This window comes from Maylandia zebra, linkage group LG20 (genome assembly GCF_041146795.1).
Source record: "Maylandia zebra isolate NMK-2024a linkage group LG20, Mzebra_GT3a, whole genome shotgun sequence".
NCBI classification, from domain to species: Eukaryota; Metazoa; Chordata; class Actinopteri; order Cichliformes; family Cichlidae; genus Maylandia; species Maylandia zebra.
In genome coordinates, this window is record NC_135186.1 from 19,672,612 (window position 1) to 19,696,505 (window position 23,894).

At 39.8% G+C, this 23,894-nt stretch overlaps 1 protein-coding gene across 5 annotated transcripts in view; it reads left to right on the plus strand.

The window, feature by feature from the left end:
* The first annotated feature begins 14,350 nt into the window (after nt 1–14,350).
* vps13d (vacuolar protein sorting 13 homolog D) overlaps nt 14,351–23,894 on the plus strand; it is a 72,847-nt gene continuing 63,303 nt past the window's right edge. For 2 of the 5 annotated variants that reach the window (XM_014410378.4, XM_014410382.4), the window contains exons 1-7: nt 14,352–14,875; nt 15,796–15,997; nt 16,410–16,487; nt 19,252–19,442; nt 19,841–19,921; nt 20,471–20,587; nt 23,336–23,440. In XM_014410378.4, coding sequence (XP_014265864.1) covers nt 15,901–15,997; nt 16,410–16,487; nt 19,252–19,442; nt 19,841–19,921; nt 20,471–20,587; nt 23,336–23,440 — 669 coding nt within the window. In that variant the 5' untranslated portion in view covers nt 14,352–14,875; nt 15,796–15,900. Of the gene's footprint in view, nt 14,876–15,795; nt 15,998–16,409; nt 16,488–19,251; nt 19,443–19,840; nt 19,922–20,470; nt 20,588–23,335; nt 23,441–23,894 lie in introns of all 5 variants that reach the window. The other 3 variants (XM_014410380.4, XM_014410381.4, XM_014410379.4) reach the window with 3 other exon arrangements.

The window sequence follows — 23,894 nt, forward strand, 5'->3', positions numbered from 1 at the left end:
TTTATGGTAGGATAAACGTAGCTATATCTGTTTTAGTCTAAGTGCCTTTTGTTTAGATGAACTGCTGGACTTCCAGACCAGCAGGTTTAGGGAAGTCATTTATGGGGTCACACTCTGACCACACACACACACACAAGGTACTCTTTGTTTGTATGTAGACGTCATATGTTAATGAACCTATGCATATTCATGTAACCTCAATAAAAGAGCAGTGTTACGGGGGCGGGGACTAGAGCAACTGGGGTCAATGGCGTGTCACAAATTTAGAGGATCATCATTTAGCCTGGAGAAATAGTTTGTTGCTTTATAAGAAAGCAAAGCCAGAACATCTTACTATTCGTCACTGATTGAAGAGAGAGCATATTTCTCCTGTTTTGGCTTCCCTTCATTGGCTTCCTGTTAAATCCAGAATTGAATTCAAACTCCTGCTCCTCACATACAAGGTCTTAAATAATCAGGCCCCATCTTATCTTAATGACCTTGTAGTACCATATCACCCTATTAGAGCACTTCGCTCTCGCACTGCAGGCTTACTTGTTGTTCCTAGAGTATTTAAAAGTAGAATGGGAGGGAGAGCCTTCAGTTTTCAGGCCCCTCTTCTGTGGAACCAGCTTCCAGTTTGGATTCGGGAGACAGACACTATCTCTACTTTCAAGATTAGGCTTAAAACTTTCCTTTTTGCTAAAGCATATAGTTAGGGCTGGACCAAGTGACCCTGAATCCTCCCTTAGTTATGCTGCAATAGACGTAGGCTGCTGGGGATTCCCATGATGCATTGAGTTTTTCCTTTCCAGTCACCTTTCTCACTCACTATGTATTAACAGACCTCTCTGCACTGAATCATATCTGTTATTAACCTCTGTCTCTCTTCCACAGCATGTCTTTATCCTGTCTTCCTTCTCTCACCCCAACCGGTCGCAGCAAATGGCTCCGCCCCTCCCTGAGCCTGGTTCTGCCGGAGGTTTCTTCCTGTTAAAAGGGAGTTTTTCCTTCCCACTGTCGCCAAAGTGCTTGCTCATAGGGGGTCATATGATTGTTGGGTTTTTCTCTGTATCTATGAAGCGCCTTGAGGCAACTTTTGTTGTGATTTGGCGCTATATAAATAAAATTGAATTGAATTCAGTTTTATTTACATTACCAGTCAAAAGTGTGGACACACCTCATTTAATATTTTTTCTTTATTTTCATGACTGTTTGTTTTGCAGATTGTTATTAAAGGCATCAAACTTATGAATAAACACATTAAATTATGTAGTAAATACAAAAGTGTGAAATAACTCAAAACATGTTTTATATTTTAGATTCTTAAAAACAGCCACCCTTTACTTTGATTACTGCTTTACACATTCTTGGCATTCTCTCCATGAGGTCGTCACCTGAAATGGTTTTCCAACAGTCTTGAAGGAGGTGCTGAGCCGCTTTCCCTTCACTCTGCGCTCCATCTCATCCCAAGCCATCTCCACTTGGTTTAGGTCAGGTGACTGTGGAGGCCAGACCATCTGGTCAGCACTCCATCACTCTCCTTCTTGGTCAAACAACCCTTCCACAGCCTGGAGGTGTGTTTGGGGTCATCGTCCTGTTGAAAAATAAATGATGGTCCAACTAAATGCAAACCAGATTGGATTGATTTTTGAAAATCCACAACAGTGTCACCAGCAAAGCCCCCCACACAATCACACCTCCTCCTCCATGCTTCACAGTGGGAACCATGCATGTAGAGACCATCCATTCATCTTTCTGGGTCACGGGTGGAACCAAACATCTCAGATTTGGACTAATCTGACCAAAGCACAGATTTCCACTGGTCTAATATCCATTCCTTGTGTTTCTTGGCCCAAACAAATCTCTTCTGCTTGTTGCTTTTCCTTAGTCGTGGTTTCTTAGCAGCTATTTGACCATAGAGGCCTGATTCACACAGTCTGCTCTGAACATGTAGAGCTGTGTCTGCTACTGGAGCTCTGTGTGGCATGTATCTGGGCTCTAATCTGAGCTGCTGTTAACTTGTGATTTCTGAGGCTGGTGACTTGGATGAATGTGTCCTCAGCAGCAGAGGTGACTCTGGGTCTTCCTTTCCTGGGGCGTCCTCATGTGAGACAGTTTCACATTCAAAGTTTTCTGGACTGACTGACTTTCCGTTCTTAAAGTAATGATGGACTGTTGTTTCTCTTTACTTAGTTGATTGGTTCTTGCCATAATATGAATTCTAACAGTTGTCAAATAGGGCTGTCAGCAGTGTACCAACCTGACTGCTACACAACACAACTGATGGTCCCAACCCCATTAAGAAGGCAACAAATGAACCCTGACAGACACACCTGTGAAGTGAAACCATTTCAGGTGACGACATCATGAAGCTAACTGTTATTTGACGGCTGTGTGCAGGCAGGAAAAGGACCCAAAGTGCAGACAACCGGAGACAAAAGATGAACTTAAATACAGCTTTAATGCTGAACTCCAAAAATGTAACAAAACTGAGACTCCAAGGTAAACCTGCGCAAACAGAACACACAGCAAGATAAAGGTAGATCACAACACCAACAACCTGAAACACAGGGCTTAAATACATAGAGGGAGCAATCAGGGAATGAGTAACAGGAGGTAAACACAGCTGGAGCAAATCAGGCCTAACGAAACAGGGGAAGCAAAACCAGACACATTAACATAAGACATGCACCTCCAAAGTAAAACAGGAAACATAACACAGACTGAACTACAGACACAGGCTGTGTCCCAATTCAGGGTACACGCACTAAGCGTACTACGTACGGTGCGTACTATAAGTACGAGAAGGGTGGAAGTGAGAGGCTTGTGAAATGGGACGGTCTAGCCTTCGTCGCGCTGTTCAGGTTCCCTAGCAACCATGATACTAACCGCGAGAAACGTTACATACAGCATTGTTTGACAGAAATGAAGGAGAAACATGTTTTTTTGGTCATTAATTTTTGTCATGACATCCCTTTGATTAGTTGAGTATCTGAGGCTGAGACCACGGGACTGTAAAACATGATTGTTGGGCTTCATTTGTGTACTGAACAGTCATTTCAAGAGTAGTTAGTAAATAACAATTAGCTAATGTTGTTCATGAGACTAAAATTATCTCACTGTGGTAATGTAAATATGATATGGCCAATATTATAGTATTGTCAGATTATTCTGATATATATATACAGTGGGGCAAAAAAGTATTTAGTCAGCCACCGATTGTGCAAGTTCCCCCACTTAAAATGATGACAGAGGTCAGTAATTTGCACCAGAGGTACACTTCAACTGTGAGAGACAGAATGTGAAAAAAAATCCATGAATTCACATGGTAGGATTTGTAAAGAATTTATTCGTAAATCAGGGTGGAAAATAAGTATTTAGTCACCTCAAACATGGAAAATCTCTGGCTCTCACAGACCTGTAACGTCTTCTGTAAGACGCTTTTCTGTCCCCCACTCGTTACCTGTATGAATGGCACCTGTTTGAACTCATCATCTGTATAAAAGACACCTGTCCACAGCCGCAAACAGTCAGACTCCAAGCTCTGCCATGGCCAAGACCAAAGAGCTTTCGAAGGACACCAGGAAAAGTATTGTAGACCTGCACCAGACTGGGAAGAGTGAATCTACAATAGGCAAGCAGCTTGGTGTGAAAAAATCAACTGTGGGAGCAATCATCAGAAAATGGAAGACATACAAGACCACTGATAATCTCCCTCGATCTGGGGCTCCACGCAAGATCTCATCCCGTGGGGTCAAAATGATCATGAGAACGGTGAGCAAAGATCCCAGAACCACACGGGGGGACCTGGTGAATGACCTGCAGAGAGCTGGGACCAAAGTAACAAAGGTCACCATCAGTAACACACTACAACGGCAGGGAATCAAATCCCGCAGTGCGACAGCCCCAAAACATCACTGCTCTCGAGAAGATCTGCATGGAGGAATGGGCCAAAATACCAGCTACTGTGTGTGCAAACCTGGTAAAGACCTATAGTAAACGTTTGACCTCTGTTATTGCCAACAAAGGTTATGTTACAAAGTATTGAGTTGTATTTTTGTTATTGACCAAATACTTATTTTCCACCCTGATTTACGAATAAATTCTTTACAAATCCTACCATGTGGATTCATGGATTTTTTTTTTTTTCACATTCTGTCTCTCACAGATGAAGTGTACCTCTGGTGCAAATTACTGACCTCTGTCATCATTTTAAGTGGGGGAACTTGCACAATCGGTGGCTGACTAAATACTTTTTTGCCCCACTGTATATATATATTTTTTTGCCCCACTGTGTGTGTGTATGTATGTGTGTGTGTATGTATGTGTGTATGTGTGTATATGTATATGTATATATATATATATATATATATATATATGTATGTGTATGTATATGTATGTATGTATATGTATGTATGTGTATATATATGTATGTATGTGTGTATATATATATTAGGGGTGCAACGATACACAAAATTCACGGTTCAGTTCGGTTCGATACTTTGGTGTCACGGTTCGATATTTTTTCGATACAAAAAAAATGTTCATGCCTTTTTAACTTGTCATTTATTAAAATTATAAATATATATTTTAACTCAAAAGTACAGTTTTTAAATTTAACCCTAACCCTTGTGCGCGTTTTTTATTTTGACAGCGAATGCGCACCTGCGGACCACTTATGTGCAGCCCTGGTTATTTAGCTCGTCATATTGTAGCCACAGAAATTCTTTTGTCCATGAAACCATAAAGCTGCACTTTCTTTTTGCCTTATAGTCTCATTTGTCATAACTTCTCCGTTTTGTGGTAAGCTTTTCTTTGGCTGTCACTTCTTCACCCTGACCTGTCTTATTTGGCTCAGCAGAACTAAAATCAGAAATCAGAAAGGGTTTTATTGCCAAATGTTGAGCGGGTTTACAACATTAGGAAATTGCTGCGGTGCTTCAGTGCAAACATACTGTTATAAATACTGTTATAAATTAAGCTTAAATAGACATGAAAATAAAAATGAGAATAAGAATTAAAAGTGCTAAGTAGATAGATAGATATATACATGAGTGCAGGTGGTGATCAGTGCTAAACATCCTGCTGCTTTTACACACGCACTCACATAAGCTCAGCGATTCTCTGCGCGATCAACCTCTCACATGTTTAAGCTTGCTGCGGGAGATTTCACTTGTCATGTTTGCGTAGTAAGCTAACGATTAATAAGACGATGTCAGAGGAATTGGTGCACAAATTATCATCACTCACAGATCAGTGCTGTCGCTCTCTATACACAGTTCGCACGATTGCAAAATGAAAGCAAAAAAACAAGCGCAAATTCAAACGCGATTTCAATATGTCACATATTGACAGTGGCTCACCGATGCCAATCACATAATTACCCAGCTACATTTCTGAAAGAATGCAAAAGCATTGACATATATTTTTCCTTCCTACAATAGCCCGACGGGCAGGGTAGCCCGTCTGAAAAAAATCGCTAGCCCCAGGACGTCGGGCTAGCGATTTTGCGAGCCCTGTATCTGATTGAGGAATCACTCATCTTTGGAAAAGAGAGTTTATTACAGAGAAATGTCTCTTTCCAAAATAAAAGCTATACTATCCGCTTCTTCTGGGCTATATTCTCAGCAGCATAAGTAGAATCATGTGCTAACAGCTGTCTAAATGACTCGGCTAAAGTTAGTAGCATGCTTGTTGTTTTTGTCTTTGCACTAGGATGATGTAAATGTGCAGTCATATTCGTTGTGTTCCCACTAGTGCTTTCAGGTTAATCTCGTTGAAATGACCTTAACGCCACAACACGGCAAATCTCCGTTAACGAGCTACCGCCGATCGCCCCGTGCATGGGGCTAGACGGCCAACACGTTAACGAGCTAACTGCGCTAACACACTAGTTCCCACCCATGTAATTGAGCATTGCATGGCACATCCAACATACTGTTTTACTTTAGTCTAGGGCTGCCACGATTTGTCGACTAGTCACGATTACGTCGACTATCAAAATCGTCGACGACTGATTTAATAGTCGACGCGTCGTTTGAAGCTTTGTAAGATCACAAAAGACGCAGGAATAAGTGGCAGGATTTAAGAGTGTAATAACGGACTGAAACAGAAGATGGCAGCATTGCATGTACAAGGATGCCAGCTACCGTTAAACCCCGAAGAAGAAGAAGAAGAAGCAGCTGTGTCCCAGAATTCATAGCGTGGCCCAGCGCAGTTTCCAACAATGGCGGCAGCTAGTTAGTTTTAATGTTACTCTTATTATTCTTTCTGGGTCACAAAATAAACGTTTAACATATTTTCAGGCGAGAATGTAGCTGTATAAACCTCAAATATCTGCTCAGTTTATCAGGACACCACATATTTTCAAAAGCGCTCAGACGTTTTCGGAGACATCTGTTACCCACTAGCTCGTTAGCGAGCCGGGGGCTAGGCTCACTAGCGCCGTGAGAACACCGGACTCCCCGCAAATCGTTTTCAAACCCACCGCCGTCTTTCGCTACTCAGGTTAAATATATATGAGTCACTTAGATAACTTAAAATGTTATTGTTTGGCTTTTTTTTTAAATATTTTATTTGTTCCTGAGTAAATCAGTTTGTCTGAGATTAAAGTTATAGTTTTTACACAGCTGAATAAACGTCAAGCAGACAACTGATTATCAGAAGTGTGAGATGCTCGAGAATATACTCCAGTGTCCTGTTATATTTTAGATAGCAAGGAGTTTATTAAACTTCACCGAAACAATCTGCAAATTTCATTAAAAATTAATAAACTACCATCTTGTCTTTATTTTTAGTTAGCACAAACACTTCAAGCTGTAAGCTAATGATAGTTATATAAGAGCAGATGCTGCTGGTGCAATAAGCTGTAGTTTTACGTCCAATGGATGATGATCTGATTAGTCGACTAATCGCAAAAATAATCAGTGACTAGTCGACTATCAAAATAATCGTTTGTGGCAGCCCTACTTTAGTCCATGACTCGCTTACCTTCAGGGTCATACGTCACATGAAAACCAAAATAATTCCAAACGCCAGATCTGAATGAGAGTGGGGGAGGTCCATGTTGCACGGAGAGCTTAACTTCTGTCTTGCTAGCTTGCCCTGCGCTCTTCCTTCTGACTATGCTGTCTGTGTTGAGCGCTCAGTGGATCTGCGCTCTACAGTGCAGCCTAGGCGGAGTAGTCGAACGCAGATTCACTGAGCGCTCAACACAGACAGCATCGTCAGAAGGAAAGTTGATAAAATAAATTACAAATGTTGTATTGTTCGATACATATGCGTACCGAACCGAAAGCACTGTATCGAACGGTTCAATATCGATACGAATATCGTTGCACCCCTAATATATATATATATATATATATATATATATATATATATATATATATATATTACAGCAGTGAGCTTGAACTCTGCGTCAAAGATTCAAGTTGCAGTTATTTATATTTCCTATCACCTTAAATCTTCACTCAAAGACAAGTATCTGTGACAGTGTATATACAGATGTATTATACATAAGAGACAAATATTGTTCGTTTAATATGTTGGAATTATTACATTTGGCTCAATGCTTACATATATGTGTAAAAAGGAAAATGTACGAGCTGTGAAAACTGTTTCTGATAGAATGAAGAGTAAACTGATATATGAAATATTCCTTTATTGGGTGAGAAAATCATACCATGTCATAACTGCTTTAAGTCATACAGAATAGATATTAGAGCCTTAAACAGGCTGACTTCTGCTAAATGGGTCAAACTGGGCAGAAAGTATACAAACACATAACATCCTTATAGAATATGATGTAACACTATAGATCAACTTACCTCAGGATATATAAAGCATATAAACAATTACAGCAATATGATGCAGCAAACACAGCAGTACTACTAACCGAAAATACTCAAAGCTTCATAGAACTGAAACAAACATTTATTTTTAGGTCCATTCTGCTGCTGATACATACTTTAGGTTTCTGAATATTAAACTTGTTTCTGCCTTTCATAGTGTTTAACTTGAAGGCCCTGAGTATTTTCTACCACACTGAAAACACCGGAATGATAAAATTGTTTGAACATTACCTAATACGACTGATTCAGGACAGACAATTAGTTATTTTAAACTTTTCTAGCAGTCCTTCACAAACAGGGAACAGTTGTCACACATGGAAATCAAATGTGTGATAAACTGCAAGATTCAAACACAAGTGTAACTTATAAACACATGTTCATACTTTTATTCCACAATCAGAGAGAAAGAAACAGAGAGAGTGCAGGACAGACAGACAGGTGACAGTCTCAGATGTATACACTGCTACAAAACAGCACAAGAGAAGGAGGATTTAGTGTTTGTGTTATTACGAAACAAGAAGAGTTTCCAGATGGTACAGTGGACACATGTGTGACTCCTGTGATTAAAGCATCTTTCCTTCAGCTTAACGAGTGAACCGTCAGCTCGTTCAAACACACGTTAAAGTCCGTTTGGCTCGACACCACCGAACAGAGGCAGCAATATAACATAGCTAACATTAACAGTGCAGTGAATCCTGCTTGTGCCGTGATATTCAGGACTACAAACCAAGCAGTATCACAGACTTTCAGCTTGTTGTGTTTGTGGATATATGACTGACTTTAATTATCCATAAAATCATCACATTCTCTGTAAGATTAAGGTATAAAGGTTAAGATGGTTTAAGGTTTAAAACCAAGTTAATGCTGAAAGTACAAACATCACTAATGTCACACAACTTTGCCGACATGTGGTCAACTGTAATGTTTTAATGTTCTTCGTTATTAAACATTAGCACATAAATAAGTGACATCATATTCAGTACTTACTTTTGACAGTTCACTCTTCGGCCGCTCCCTTCTGCCGTATTCTTACGGCAAAATTATCCACACCCACCGCCGCGCTATGAATTGTGGGATATATGGAACCACGAAGCGTGCACCGGACCACGCTTGATATTTGGGGAAATCGAGCGCATTTGGAGTACACTTCGAATTGGGACAGCCGTCGTTGCGTGGCGGTGACGTAATCGCACTTAAAATGCGTACTTCAAGCGTGCAGAACCTGAATTGGGACACAGCCACAGACTCTGACTGGACACAGGGAGGCAGCAACTATGGAACAGAACAGAAACCAGAAGACACAACTCTGACAAAGAAACCAAAAAACTAGAAATGATAAATAATATAATAAACTCAAAACTCTGGGTCAACGACCCAGGCAGCCTAACACTCACTGAGAGAAGACCGAGGGTTTGCAGCACTGTCAACAAAGCAAAGGGTGGCTACTTTAAGGAATCTGTGATATAAAACATATTTATTCTTATTATGTTTATTCTTGTTATTTATTCTTTGCTACATAATTCCATATGTCTTGCTTCATATATTTGATTTTTTTCAGTATGTATCTACAATGTAGATGGTAGGGGTAGCTGTCATCTACTGATCAGGTTAGTGGTTTGATTCCTCGTTCCCCCAGTTTGCATGCCAAGTGGTTGCTCTCTGCTGCATCCATCAGAATATGAATGTGTGTGTGTGTGTTAGCTAGGAAGTCTTGATGCACGCTCAATCATCCAGGTAAGCTAGTTAGCTAGGAAGCACTGAAAAGCATAGAAGAAAGTGCTTGTGTGAATGGGTGAATATGGGATGTTGTATAAAGCGCTTTGAGTGCTCTGGGAGAGTAGAAAAGTGCTATAACAGTCCATTTACCATTTAGTAAAAATAAAGAAAAAATATTTATTGAGAAGGTATGTCAAAATTTTTGACTGGTAGTTTATATAGCGTCAAATTACAACAACAGTTGCCTCAAGGCGCTTTATACTGTAAGATAAATCCAACAACAGGGGATTTTTCTCGCTCTTAAGTAACTGAAGCCTTCCATTGAACTACCAAATAAACAAATTGGTACTCTCTTTCTGGCCAGACACGTGGCAGCACTTCTGCTATACTTTTGCTTTGTATTTAACAAAATAAAAATGCAGACATAAGTGTACACATTAGTTTTTGCCTGCGTGAAAATTGTTTTCTTTACAAATAACAATAATAATTTGTACTCTCTGCTCATATCACCTTCATATTAAATCATGTTTTGCTTTTTAAAAAAAACATTTTAACATTGCACTCAACAACAACCAAATCCTCCCTAACAAAAAACGTAATTTCAAGGGTCAAATCGCATATTTCACCACGTCAATATACGGGGCGCAAATAGGGATGACGGGTTGGGCTCCAAGTTCGAGACCTACAATAATACAAAGAAAACCCAACAATCATATGACCCCCTACTTCCTACTGTCACTTTGGTGACAGTAGGAAGGTAAAACTCCCTTTTAACAGGAGGAAACCTCCAGCATAACTGACTCCTTATCAATTGTCATTGGCTCCACCTCCTCTAAGCAGCATATCAAAGACATTACATTCATGCAAATTAATTACGTGCTAAGTGGTCATATGTTTGTGCACGTTGAAGGTATTTCCCCTCTTTGTTGTGATCAATGTACCCCAACATTGATCACTCAAAAAAGTCATTATCACACAGAATGTTACACAGAACATTTTTCTTAAAGGTAATGTAGTGCGTTACTTATTTACACACAAGAAAAAGACATCTGTATCATTTGCGAGCATAGGTCTTGTAAACCAAACATTTCTAGTTCTCACAGTATGCTGGATCCCAGTACAGCTGCAAGAGATGTTTCTTTAATTGAGCTGTCCTCCAGAGCTAGCCAGCTGAATTTGGAAACAGCGCCATTCATCCCCCCAAACAAGCAATGGCCAATGTTTGTTGCCTAATAACAGAACAGAAAATTTGGACGGGATAGGCCGCCAATTTTGCGTTTCATGGTTGTTTTTTGTTCCATACAAACCGAGATACCTGGCTATTTAAGTTGATAAACAAGATTTTTTTAGGAAGATAGGGAGACATTGGAACAAGTACAGGACTTTAGGGAGTATGCACATTTTTAAAAAGTTGATCCTGCCTCCTAGAGCAGTGGTTGGCAACCTTTAACACCCAAAGAGCCATTTGGACCCGGTTTCCACAGAAAAGGAAACAGTGGGAGCTGCAAATACTTTTTGACAACTAAAATGAAGATAACACGATATATATTATTTGTTTGTTTTTTACCTTTACACTTTGTATAAACAACTATAGTGTGTTGCTTATGAAATCCATGAAGTGCTACAGAGAAAATTACATTATATTTATGTAATGAACACATTTTAAACATTTTGAACTCTTAAAAAAATAATAACAAAAAAGAAACACACCGAGTTGAAGGTGTCTTTCAAATGAATTAAAAAGCTGAACTCAAATTATCCATGTAGCAAACAAAAAAAAATTGTGAGCTGTCATCTTTATCACCTTTGGGCTTTCGAAATTAATTATGAAAAATAAATATTTGCTAAATATTTATTTTACCTGGCTAATGAGGCTTCTGCTCATGAACCTCTGCGCACAGCGTCTGCAAATCAGGGCTGTACGAAGTCACTTTCATCTTTTCACAGGACTGTAAGCTGTCGTCTGTGAGGCGTGAGCAGTGTTTGTTTTTAACATAGTTCATGGTGGAGAATAGCTGCTCACATACGTATGTGGATTCGAAGATCGACAGACATCGTGGCCCTCTGTAAATCCATCCATCCATCCATCTTCATCCGCTTTATCCGGGGCCGGGTCGCGGGGGCAGCAGCCTAAGCAAAGAGCCCTCTGTAAATCTCTGGCTAAAACTGTCAGTTTGTCAGCTCAAACACTAACGTGTTGCCTCCTCTCCCCTGAAGAGTTGTATTCAGCTTGTTCAGGTTTGCTGTCATGTCCACCATAAAGTGCAGCTTTCCAGCCACTCTGGCTGTTCCAGCTCAAAAAAGGTGAGCCCTCTGCTGCTCATGAAAGTTTTCACCTCTCCCAGACATGCAGCAAACCGTTTCAGCACCTCTCTTCTGGAAAGCCACTGGACTCTGTTATACAGCAGGAGATCAGAGTACGTGCTCTCCACCTCATCCAGTAACGTACGGAACTGACGGGGGTTTAAATCTTTTGCTATGATTTTATTGATAAGTTGTAGGGTCTACCTTACAATATAAAGCGCCATGAGGCGACTGCTGCTGTGATTTGGTGCTGTATAAATAAAACCAACTGGTTGGTGGTCCTCCACCAACCAAGTGGTGGAGGATAAGAAGAGGAAGGAAAATACCCTTTGAGCAATGGAGAATATGCAAAGATAAGGAATGGTGACAAATGGAATCCATGTGACAGTTTTTTTTCTAGGTCATGAGTAGTGTTTATAGAGCAAATATTAAGCTAACATTAAGTAGGACAGTGTTTTCCCAGGTCAGTAGCCAGGAGCAACAATCCTATGTCAAACCTGTGAAAATGTGACTCGCTACACTACAATATTCAAGCAAATAATCAAATGTCTTTTGAAAAAGGTGTACTCATTTCATCCCAGTAGTTCAGTTTGTTGGAATTGTTAGCTCGCTTGCCTATCGAGTCCATTAATCGGTTCCACTTGCACTACAATCAGCTGATTTTATTTTGTCTCAGAGGAGACAGTGGCACAGTCTCCTCCATAGATATGAACATTACTTTTATTTCAATTGCACAAAAGCTTGATGGCAAAGTGTATACTATATCCAGAACAGAAACAACCGCATTATGCTTGTAAAACAACTTTGGCTCTTTGCAAGTATCTGCACAAAGCCTCTGGTAATATGTTGTGCACAAAAAACAACTTCTCACCTGAGAGTTATTTTTAAAAGATTTTTAAATTCATTGAATGCAGTACCACAGCTCACTTAAAGAATGGTATTTTATTGGACTAAAAACTAAAACTGCTCATAAACAAAAAATGTAATGATTAATGTGTGATTACTTCTAGACAAAATCCTACCTTTGCCACTGCTCGGGAATTGCATTCACTCAATAAAATGTATCACACTTTGTTGGCGATAAACTAGTTTCCAAATCAGGCTGTGGGACAATGTCAGACTTGAAACAGAGTAAACTTTAACCCAATGCATTTAAACATAAAATGTTTTAACACTGATGAGCAGCTGTCAGATTAGAAACTGATGGCAGCACCTGGAGCACAGTGAGCAGAAAAACAGACTTATATAAATTTCACTTGCATCCCTCAAACCCCCACTTGCAATTAACAAAAAACAAGTTCTCTTTTGGATTAATATCAACACATTTGCTGCAACAGTGTTTCATTTTACTGTTTAATGCAACATTGTGAATTCATAAGGCCAATAAAGATTCACTTCATCTTTTCAATCAGAATGGTTATCAGTTCCGAATCTATATGCCATCTATAAAGTATGATGTGCGATTTATTTCGGGGGGTATCCCACCTGTCTATCCACGATATGCAATCCTTGTGCAGACCTATGTAATTCCATCTTCTTCCTTCCCTATAGCATGATCACGAGTTGGAATTTCCATACTTTCTTTCATTATCAGTCAGTTCCCTATGTCCGCTCACTGCAACTTGGATCTCTCTTTTAGTGGCAGTAAATGAGCTCACCCAGTTGTCAGTGTTGCATGCTTTCCTCACCAGGTTTCTCTGCAGTTCCTCTCCAACACCTCCTCCTTTCATAAACGTCTCCACCATCTGTTTTGCTTGCTTTAACTCATACTCTTCTATGATGGGATCCAGGGCACCGAGGTAGCCCTCACATATTTTCCGTAGAGGAGGGACAGGTACCCTGGGAAGTCCCTTCTGGTGGTTCAAGTATCTGCCACGAACAAGAATCACTTGTACAGGCTTCAGAACCCCTCCATGAATCAGTTTGTGTACTTTATTTATTTTTTTGTTTGTGTTTTATTTTTTCTTCACACGTGCTTTATCAGTACTATCTGATTCCGTGTAATTATTAATGTACAAGTTGTTTTATTGCCTTCAGGAGGACTTTTACGTTGAAAGATATAAACGGAAGTTATGAGGTAGAAACGATTTCGTATGTGAAAACACGTCGTCATGTGCGGATGCTTGTGTTTAACTATGTTTTTATATTCCTGCACACGGGATTACACAGACTGTTGCATAAAGCATATTTCTTTCTTACGATATGAACCGGAAGTTCAGGTATTACTCCAGTATTGCCAACTTACCTAGTACCGGAAGTGCTCGTGTTGTGTTTATGGTCTCTTTCCTTTGTTAATGACAGCACACGGGATTTACATTTTTTATACGCCAACACTTTAAATGACAGCTAATATCAACGAAATACGGGAACAAGTGTGCTGTACGAAGATTAGTTTTTTTGGCTGTACATCATTAACAAATACTTGTTTATCGAAATTAGTTTTGCGACGAGATATTAGTATCATTCATTTTCCCCGTGGTTCATCAACGCCACACGAGAAGAATTGTTTTTGTCATGTGACAGGAAGTATACGTGAAGTTCGACATTATTCGGAAGTGTGTTATTTACAATGTAGCGACACATAACTCTAACGCATTGAAATACGACAGTTACAGGTTGTTGTTTTTTTATTTTGAGAAGCTCAGCAGTGTTGCCATCAGTTGCTTATTAGATTAGCGGGTTGTGAGCTCTGTAACATGCTAGATTTAGCATTTAGCATACTGGCTACCTTGCTATCACCCGTCACTACAGCCATCTCGACTTGGGTGCTCTCTTTTGACGAATAACGCTTGTCAATAAGTCCGCTTTCAGTTTCACTTTTTCCCTTATTTAGCTAGTGCCCCTTCCTTAATGCCGGAACATATTTGACTACCTTGGGTTGCTGTTGCTGTCCCGCTAAATGTTTCTAAAGTCCTGTCCTGAGTGCTCTGACATGACATGGCCACCCACTGATAGTGGCAATAGGCTGGTACTGACAAGAACTCAAGGATGGATCGATAAGGCAGCTGTCGTCTTTGGCGGTGAGTCAGTGGCACTGCTGTCCGTGAGAGTAACATTTGACCGATGTTTGTTGTAACACGCATATGATAGCTAACTGCTGACTTTCCAGTTGAGGAATTTCCAGTTAGTCCTTCTGTGCTAACACTGGATAAATCAAAACATTGCCGCTAATCCCATATATATGACTATGTCGTTGCTTCATTAATAGTAGCCGTTTCTGACGACACGTGATTGGATAGCTTTAGCCTGGTGCCTGCCGTGAGTATTTCGGTGATGAAACCAGCTGCAAAACCGCTGATTTGTGAGGATACCAGTTTGCAGAGAAGGTTATCACAGCCTGGCTGCTACATTTGGCTAAAGAACAGCAAGCCTACACCCCCAAAACCGCACCGCAGTTGCTTATAAATAAATATGTGTGATTACGAAACGAATTTCGGGTCTCTTAGTGGGGCACTGCACAAGTGACACGTTAAAGGGCATTTCATGGAAAACCTGTGTTAGTAAAGTGTTCAGCCACCACATGCTGATAGAGTAGCTTCAGTCCTTGGATCTTACAGGAGGGCTAAACATAATTGCTCCAACAGACACCATACTTTAATGTTTTAATGGTGGTGTTGGAGAGCATTTTCTGACCCCTCAGGCAAAAATCTCCCATAGTAGTGGTATGATGATTGTGAAGGTTATAGCATATGAATCACACAATTTTCATTCTCGTACAATTCAGTGTGTGCCCTATTGACCAAGTAGTTGAAATCCCACACGAAACCAGTCCCATTAAGACAAAATGTTTCATTTTAGAGTACAAGTGCTATCTCTGAACCACTACAGCTTGATTTCTTTAAGCTGTCATCTATCTGTATCTGACTTGTAGCAATTTACTAGAATTTTGTAGGAACATTATGCAAATGGTTAAAAGAAATTTGTTTGCTATGTTTATTAGACATTTAACGGCTCCCTCGTAAGACCTGCAATCAAGAGGGTCAATCTTTCATCATCACAATTTTCTCCCACCGCGGGTGGCTCTCATCACCCCCGAGCCATCAGGATGTTGGAGGGCCTTGTTGCCTGGGTGCTGAACACATACCTAGGAAAATATGTTAGCAACCTAAATACAGATCAACTTTCCATTGCTCTTCTGAAAGGTAATTACACATGCTGAAATTGTACAGGCGAGTAACTTCACTTCTTTCATATTTGCTTGTGTTTCTTCTTGTTGTCTTTGTCCATTTTCCTCTCACCCTAGTCTGTTGTACTAGATGGCTGCCACTCCACTTTAACCAGTTTATGAATATTAGTTCTAAGTAAAATTTATTTCAGGGGGATGAAGATTGGCACACCTCTGCTATGCCGGTGGACTAATAGTGGTTTGATCTGCTGCTGTTTTAATGATCTGCAGCTCAATGTTAACTGTGTGTGGTCAAAGGGAGTGTGCTTGGAAAATCATTTAAAGACAGTGTAAAAACTGTCAAGGTCAATCTGAATTCAGACACTTTTAAAGGAGTGTGCAGCAGCCCTAGTAAACATGGTGTTTATCTGTTTGTTGTTATTCCTCAGGTGCGGTGGAGTTAGAGAACCTCCCTCTGAGGAAGGATGCCCTTCGAGAGTTTGACTTACCATTCGAAGTCAAAGCAGGTGAAACACATTCACTGATATCTGCACATAGTGTAGAGACAACTACTTTGTTTAAACAGATCTGTATCTGTATGAATACACAGAACTACTAGTCACTTATTTGCTAAGTGAAATCACCAGCAGTCAACCAAGTAGTTTGTCAGACTGGCTACAGAATATTTTCAGAGTGCCTACATGTTTTCATAAAACAATTGATTTTGGGCATCAGTGTATCAAAAGAGGCAGTGGATATAATATATCTCTGTATCAATATTTCCTTCCACATTTATTTGGTACCAGAAGCCTTTTGTGTTGTGTTTGTAATCCAAGTAGTGTCATATAGAACTAAAGAAACGTAATCCTGATGCCATGCTCTATTGGCAATTGTTGCCATATTTTGAATTTGCCCTTTGTTAGGAAATTATTTTTAAAAAGTTGGAAAGTCAGTTCAGATCTTTATTATGCAAATGGCAGGTTTTTCACCCTTTTCAGTGGGATTTTCAAAAGCAGTACTCGACTTTTGGAGGTCTATAGTTATCTTTTGATAGCTTTCGATGCAGGGAACTGCTCTGGATTTTTTTTCTACAGTATCAGTCATTGATACTGTTTACCATAAATTCTTACCTAACATGCTTAAGGCTGTAGTGGATATCTTTGGCTCTGCATTAAATTATTTTTTTCCTATTTGTCTGATAGGACTTTCTCTGTTAGGTCAAACAAGTTTTTCTCTATCATTGCCTTTCTAACAGTGGGGTGTTATGCCGACCGTACCCTGCTACATACCTTCTGACCGGCCGGGAAGCCATCTAGCCCAGTCCAGCAGCAACATCTGCTGTCTGGGCCTGTGTGATACGCTTGTCACAATGAGGCAAGGATGGAATGGGTGAATTAGGCACTTCCAGTCCCAACCGATCTCTTTAACCAGGCTCACCAGAGAGGTGATTTAGCCTCTCTCCATTCTTTCAGGAGGTTGAGGTGATATATTTGTGTGGCACCCCCACTATCCAACCGTACCGTTGCATAGTGAACATCCCCTACTGGCTGTATGACAACAAAGGGCCATTGTCACTTGGCGAGTAACTTTGAGCTGAATGAAGGGAGCAATGAGTGAAAATTGTCTGCGCTGACATTCCTGAGCCTGGAGCGGATTTTCGTGAGATAACCTCACCAATGTGTGAAGTTCAGCTCTCAGGTCCAGAACGTATTGAATTTCGTTCTTAGCTGGGCTTGGACTTTTCTCCCAGTTTTTTTTAACCAGATCCAACACTCTGAGCGAACAGTAACTCAAAGGGAGAGTCTAACCAGGATTCTAATTGCGTTCATCCCTGTGAATGAACTTACAAAGCATGAACTTCAAGGTGTTATTCAGCTGCTCCACCAATGCCTCAGCAGATGGTAGACGCTGGTTCGAATAGACTTGATGCTTAGTAACTTGCGAAGCTCCTTTAACCCTCTGGGGACGACAGACACGCCAACAAATTGTTGTGGCTTCTGCTATCTTTTATGGTGTGGTCTGCTGGGGCGGCAGCATCTCTGCTGGGGACAGGAAGAGACTGAACAGGGTGATCCGAAGGGCCAGCTCTGTTCTAGGATGCCCTCTGGACCCAGTGGAGGTGGTGAGTGACAGGAGAACGGCGGCTAAGCTGTCATCCCTGTTGGACAACATCTCCCACCCCATGCAGCAGACTGTGACAGCACTGAGCAGCTCCTTCAGTGGGAGACTGCGGCACCCACGGTGTGGGACGGAGAGATTTCGCAGGTCTTTCCTCCCCACTGCTGTCAGACTCCATAATAAAGACTTTAACTGATCAAGCACACACATCCATACATATGCAATAATACCAAGTGCAATAATCCTTTCTGTCATCGTTGTATTTTTACTCAGTTGTATATAGTATTTGTATTTGTATTCTATTTTTATCTTATTGTATATTTATTTTATTTTATTCTACTGTATATAGTATTTTATTTTATTCTATTCTGTACAGTTGTGTACTGTATTTATTCTTATTGTATTCTAATTTTTGCCTCATAACTTTTGCACTGTCCACTTCCTGCTGTGACAAAAAAAATTTCCCACGTGTGGGACTAATAAAGGTTATCTTATCTTATCTTATCTTATCTTATCTTATCTTATCTTATCTTATCTTATCTTATCTTAAATCCAAATCACATGACCGATTTAAGATGACATAGCATCAAAATGCAGCCCCGCTAAGTCTCTATTTTTCCAGTTTGCAGTTATTTCATGATTCAGGCTTTAAAGGGTGGCGGCAAAAAATATGACAAAGGATACCTTTTGGATTCAAAACTGCAGCAATTACTCTCTTCAGTTTCAAAGCATTACAGCATTTTGGTAAAAGAAGAGGTTGTACAACACAGTGTGAATAATTTTTGTTGCAACTGTTTTTGAAAGGTGTTGCTGCAGTCAAGTGGAATAAGCACAAATGCTGTAAGGAGTCTTTGGTGGGTTGTGGTTTCTGGCTCAGCTGGGGATGGTTGGAGCAGTGGGTTCAGCGGTGGTGTCAGGGGAGGCTAACCAGCATTGCTGGTCTCCATCGTCCAATCATGGCTTTCCGTTGGACCTTCTCAAATAGTGGGAAAAGCTGTGGTGAACAAAGTGCAACAAAATAAACTTCCACAGCACTGCAGTGCCTTATGTGTCAGGTTCTTTTTGTGTTACTGAGTGATTACTCAGTAGGGAGTTTAAAAGCCATTTCAAGCCTTGCAATGCATGATTAACAGACATGAATTTAAAAAGTACTTGTTCTGTTTCTTTTACTAGGCTTCATTGGAAAGATCACTCTCCAGATCCCTTTCTACCGGCCTCACAGTGACCCATGGGTCATCTCCATGTCCCAGCTCAACCTGATTGTTGGCCCTGCCCAGTTGCAGGAGTATGATAGGGAGAGGGACATAGACGAGGAGAGAGAACGCAAAAAACGCCTCCTCAAAGCTCTCGAGGACAAATTCAAAGTAAGTAGATCAAAAGTGTTTTGTTTTTTTCCCAGAAATGGTGGAAATAAAAAATAACAATGTAACAATAAGTTTGTCTTGCCATTTAATTGTCTGGTTACTAATGAACTTTGCCACACAGTGAAAACACCGTTGTAAATTGTAGATGCAGGCCACTGCATCAGTTCTCGCCTAAACAATTTAAGGTTATCTCACCTAACTATTATTTTTGATTGTGATAAAATTATTTTCTGTCTTATATCCAGACGAGCTCATGACATGACAAGTTGTCTGTTCGTCTGTCCATCCAGAAGTCACAGGAATCGCTTTTATCTCATACAGTGATTTTATGATGTCTGGCTTTTCTACTAAGCACAGTTATCTTTAATGTATTTTTCGTATGTCTTTGGCTCTTTCAGAATGAGTGTGAACAGACAGGAGAGTCGTACTGGTACTCTGTGACTGCCTCATTAGTCACCAGAATTGTGGAAAATATTGAGGTAAGACATGAGATACCAGTTGAGATTATATCAAAAACAAATAATAATATAAATAATTATTACAAACAGCCCAACGGATAAACAGAATTTGGTCCATTTTATGTTTTGCCCTCACAGTAGATCTCAGCGGTGGTTTTGTCTTCAGCAGTTAAAAATAAATAAATAACCTCCTCTCTTCCATGAAGCAGCTTTTAAAAGAAATCTTCCTGAAAAGTCTCTGAAAATAGAAACGTGCATGCGTGTGCAGTCAGCTTGTGATCTTTTTTGAACAAGGAGCAGGCAGTGACCAGAGGGTCATTTTGGCCTGTTGAGAACACCTGACATGTGAATGAATGGGTTACAAACTACACAGAATACACACATCAGGCACAATTCTCTCAGGGTCACATTTACTGCAGACTTTGAATTTCTTCATTTATGAACAACGACACAGCTGGTTTGCTTCATTAAAAAGTTATCTTAACTCTTTGGTACTAAGGTAGTTCTCATTGTCTGACCTTGAGTTACAGATTGAACTGTGACTAAATGATGTTTTTTTTATATGTCTAGCTGAAGATCCAAAATGTGCATCTACGATTTGAGGATGACTTTTCCAACCCAGAGAAGCACTTTTCCTTTGGTGTTTGCATCAAAAATATATGTGCTCAGAACCCTTCCAGGGAATTGGTAAGTGTTAGTTGATTTCATAAAATCCAATCATTTGTTATATTCATGAGAACAGATGATACAGTAGTCCATTTGTTTTCTGTTCTTCTTGTAAGACTAGTTATTGCTACATAAAGATTTTCTGATCAAAGCAGTTCAAAAACACTGTGTGCATCATTGTAAACAAGTTCTTCCATTGCATACTGATTTATGTATTGACATTTTCACTTTATAGCTTAGCCCAGACCTGTAAACTTATTGCATCTCATACTATTGCTACTCTCAGTTTGGACTGGCAGCCATCATGACATTTTGCGGTTACAAACAGCAGCTGTAGCAATGAATGAGAACTAAGGAAATTGAAAAGACAAGAAGGAAATTACCTGTGTTTGTCTGAAAACAAGAACAACAAAAAAACATTACCATAAGACGTTCTTCTCATCTTCCTACAGCACCATAACCAACTCACCCCAACCAGTCATGACAGATGGCTGCCTTTGTCTGAGCCTGGTTCTGGTGGAGGTTTCTTCCTGATAAAAGGAAGTTTCTCCTTCCCACTGTCACCAAGTGCTTTTTCATAGAAGGTTATCACCCCATAGTTGGGGTTTTCTCTGTATTATTGTAGGGTCTTTAGCTTATAGTGTAAACATATATATTTGTATTAGAAAGTTTAACTGATGTGGATTAATATGTCATCTATTCTTGTTCTGATCATTCTCAGCCTCTTTCATGAAATGGGCAGTCATTACACAGGGATGTTCCTGGTGACTAGTCTGAAACTAAGAAACACTAAGATATTACTGCTTTATTATATATACTCAGTTACATCTGAGAACCGTTTAATGGAAAATGTCAAAAACTAATAACAAAGGCATTTTAAACTATTAAGGACATTCTTAATAATAAATCATGTTGGTGGCAACATTACACACAGCGTAATGTTGATAATGCACGACATGAGGTTTTGCACCGTTAAGTAGCAGACGAAAAACAATTAAAATAAACCAACATGTTACTATAAAAGATATCACTTGGTATTACTAAAATGTGATCAATTAAATTGCAACTGAAAAGAGTGGAGCATTATGCCGTGCATTATGATTCATGCGGTTTGAAAATTCATGACAACCACTTCCATGTAGGTTAAAATCTAAAATAATAAATCAATAAATCATCCAACTATTTTCTTCCGCTTATCTGAAGTCGGGCCGCATGGCAGCAGGAAAGCCCAGACATCTCTCTCGCCAACTCCTCTAGCTTATCCAGGGAAACGTCGAGCTATTCGCAGGCCGGCTGATAGATGTAATCTCTCCATCTTGTCCTGGGTCTACCCCTGGACCTCCTTTCGGTAGGCCATACCTGGCCGAAGCACCTTACCCGGGAGGTGACGGCCTTAGGTGTCTCATTTCGATCCAGGATGAGTAGTGGCTCTACTCTGAAACCCTGCTGAATGATTGAACTCCTAACCCACCTTTTGGAGAAAGTTAATTTCCGGGTATATCCGTGATCTCAGTCTGATAGGGTTAGCAAAAACAACAGGCCTAGATTAACAGATTTACGCCATTTTTCAACAACAGTGTGCCATCTCGTGGCAGATGTCTGCCTAATATTTAGGACAATAACTTACCGGCATTGGGCATCAATTCAAATTTGAACTATTAGATTAAAAGACTATTATGTCTGTTACCGATAGAGGTGGGAATCACCATACATCCCACGATACGATATTATCACAATACTTAACGCACGATACGATATTATTGCAATTTTTAAAAAATATTTTGCGATATTCAGATTCTGTACATAAAGGTAAACTTTATCAATATTCATTTTATCTGATATCAAAGTCTCGCACTCAGTCTTTCTCTCATTTCAGTCAGTTTTATTGTTGACAAACTGAACGGTTTGTATTACAGTCTAGTCCAACTTAACTGAATGCAACCATCTGGTACAATTATAGCTATTCTGAACTATGCAATTTATGAAAACTATGCAGCCCATTCAGCAACTGAAGAATTTGAAAGTAAATTAAAACAAAATATAATTTTACATTAAATAAAAAAGTTTTAAACGTAATTAAAATAAAACATGTCTTAAATTAAAATAAGTAAACAGTCATGTTTATTGCTGCCAAAAATAAGTTAAACACATTTGGACAGTGAAGGAATGTCAGGATTCTTGCTCAGAAAAAGGATCAACATGCTCTGAAGTCAGAGCACAAGAACCTTTTGTGTAACAAAATATCGATTTCTGCTGTCCCTGTATCGATACATTATTAGCAAACAAAATATCATGATACTACACAGTATCGATTTTTTCCCCCACCCCTAGTTACCGACCAGTGACAACACTGACAATTAGTCGGCTAGTCAACTAGACGTGCAGATGCCTAATCACAAGTCATCCTCCTTAATGCTGTGTTACATTAATGCAAAATTTCCCTTGAAAGCACTAAATACTGTTAACTATTTAAGTATTAAGTATTACTGATGAGCAGCAGAGTATCACAAAAAGAGATTCTGTGTGCCTATTCATTTTTTTCTGTGGAAAATTAGAAGCATTATCAAACACTTCCATTAAGAGCCATCAGTCTGTTAATCTGTCAGCTAACCCTGAGACATGCCCTAAAATGACATCAGTCAATCAGTCAGTTAATATCAGATGTGCATCACATTTACAAAAGAGGTTAGAGGGTAAACTGCTCCTTTTATTAATTAAGGACTTGGTTTGGTCTTTGGATTTGAGGTTAGTGGTGGTTTTCTTTTGCAGGTCCAGAAGCTCTTCAGACAAAAGCAGTTGGAGATCGAAGACTTCAGTGTCTACTGGGACACTGAGTGTGAAATGCTGGGAAAGCTGCCCATTAACCAGATCCAGGTCAGTCATAAGGTGAACTTGGTGGCAAATCACTGGAGTATTACAGCTCAGTTCTGAAGACCACCTGGATGGCTTGTCTTTAAAATTCAGTTCACTAAAACGCTGATAGAATGAACAACAATCTTCCAAAATACATTCACTCTTTTGTTTTGATGATGATGAAACGTGTTTGGGTTGTATCAAATAACTATAATTTCCATAGCATTACAACACATTCAAAAGACGTTTATTCTGATGACCATAGTCCTCTAGGGACCCAGATGATGCCCACAGCATCACAGGTCCACCTGATTGTTATACTGTGAGAATCAAGGGTTCATGATTTTCTTTTACTTTGCCACCCCTCTTTTTATAGTCCACCAGTTAGAAATCCTCTTGGATTCTGATCTGTGATTATACAAAGATAGATCAAAAGTAAAATTTTCTCAAAAGAGATACCCCATATGAGTAGGCT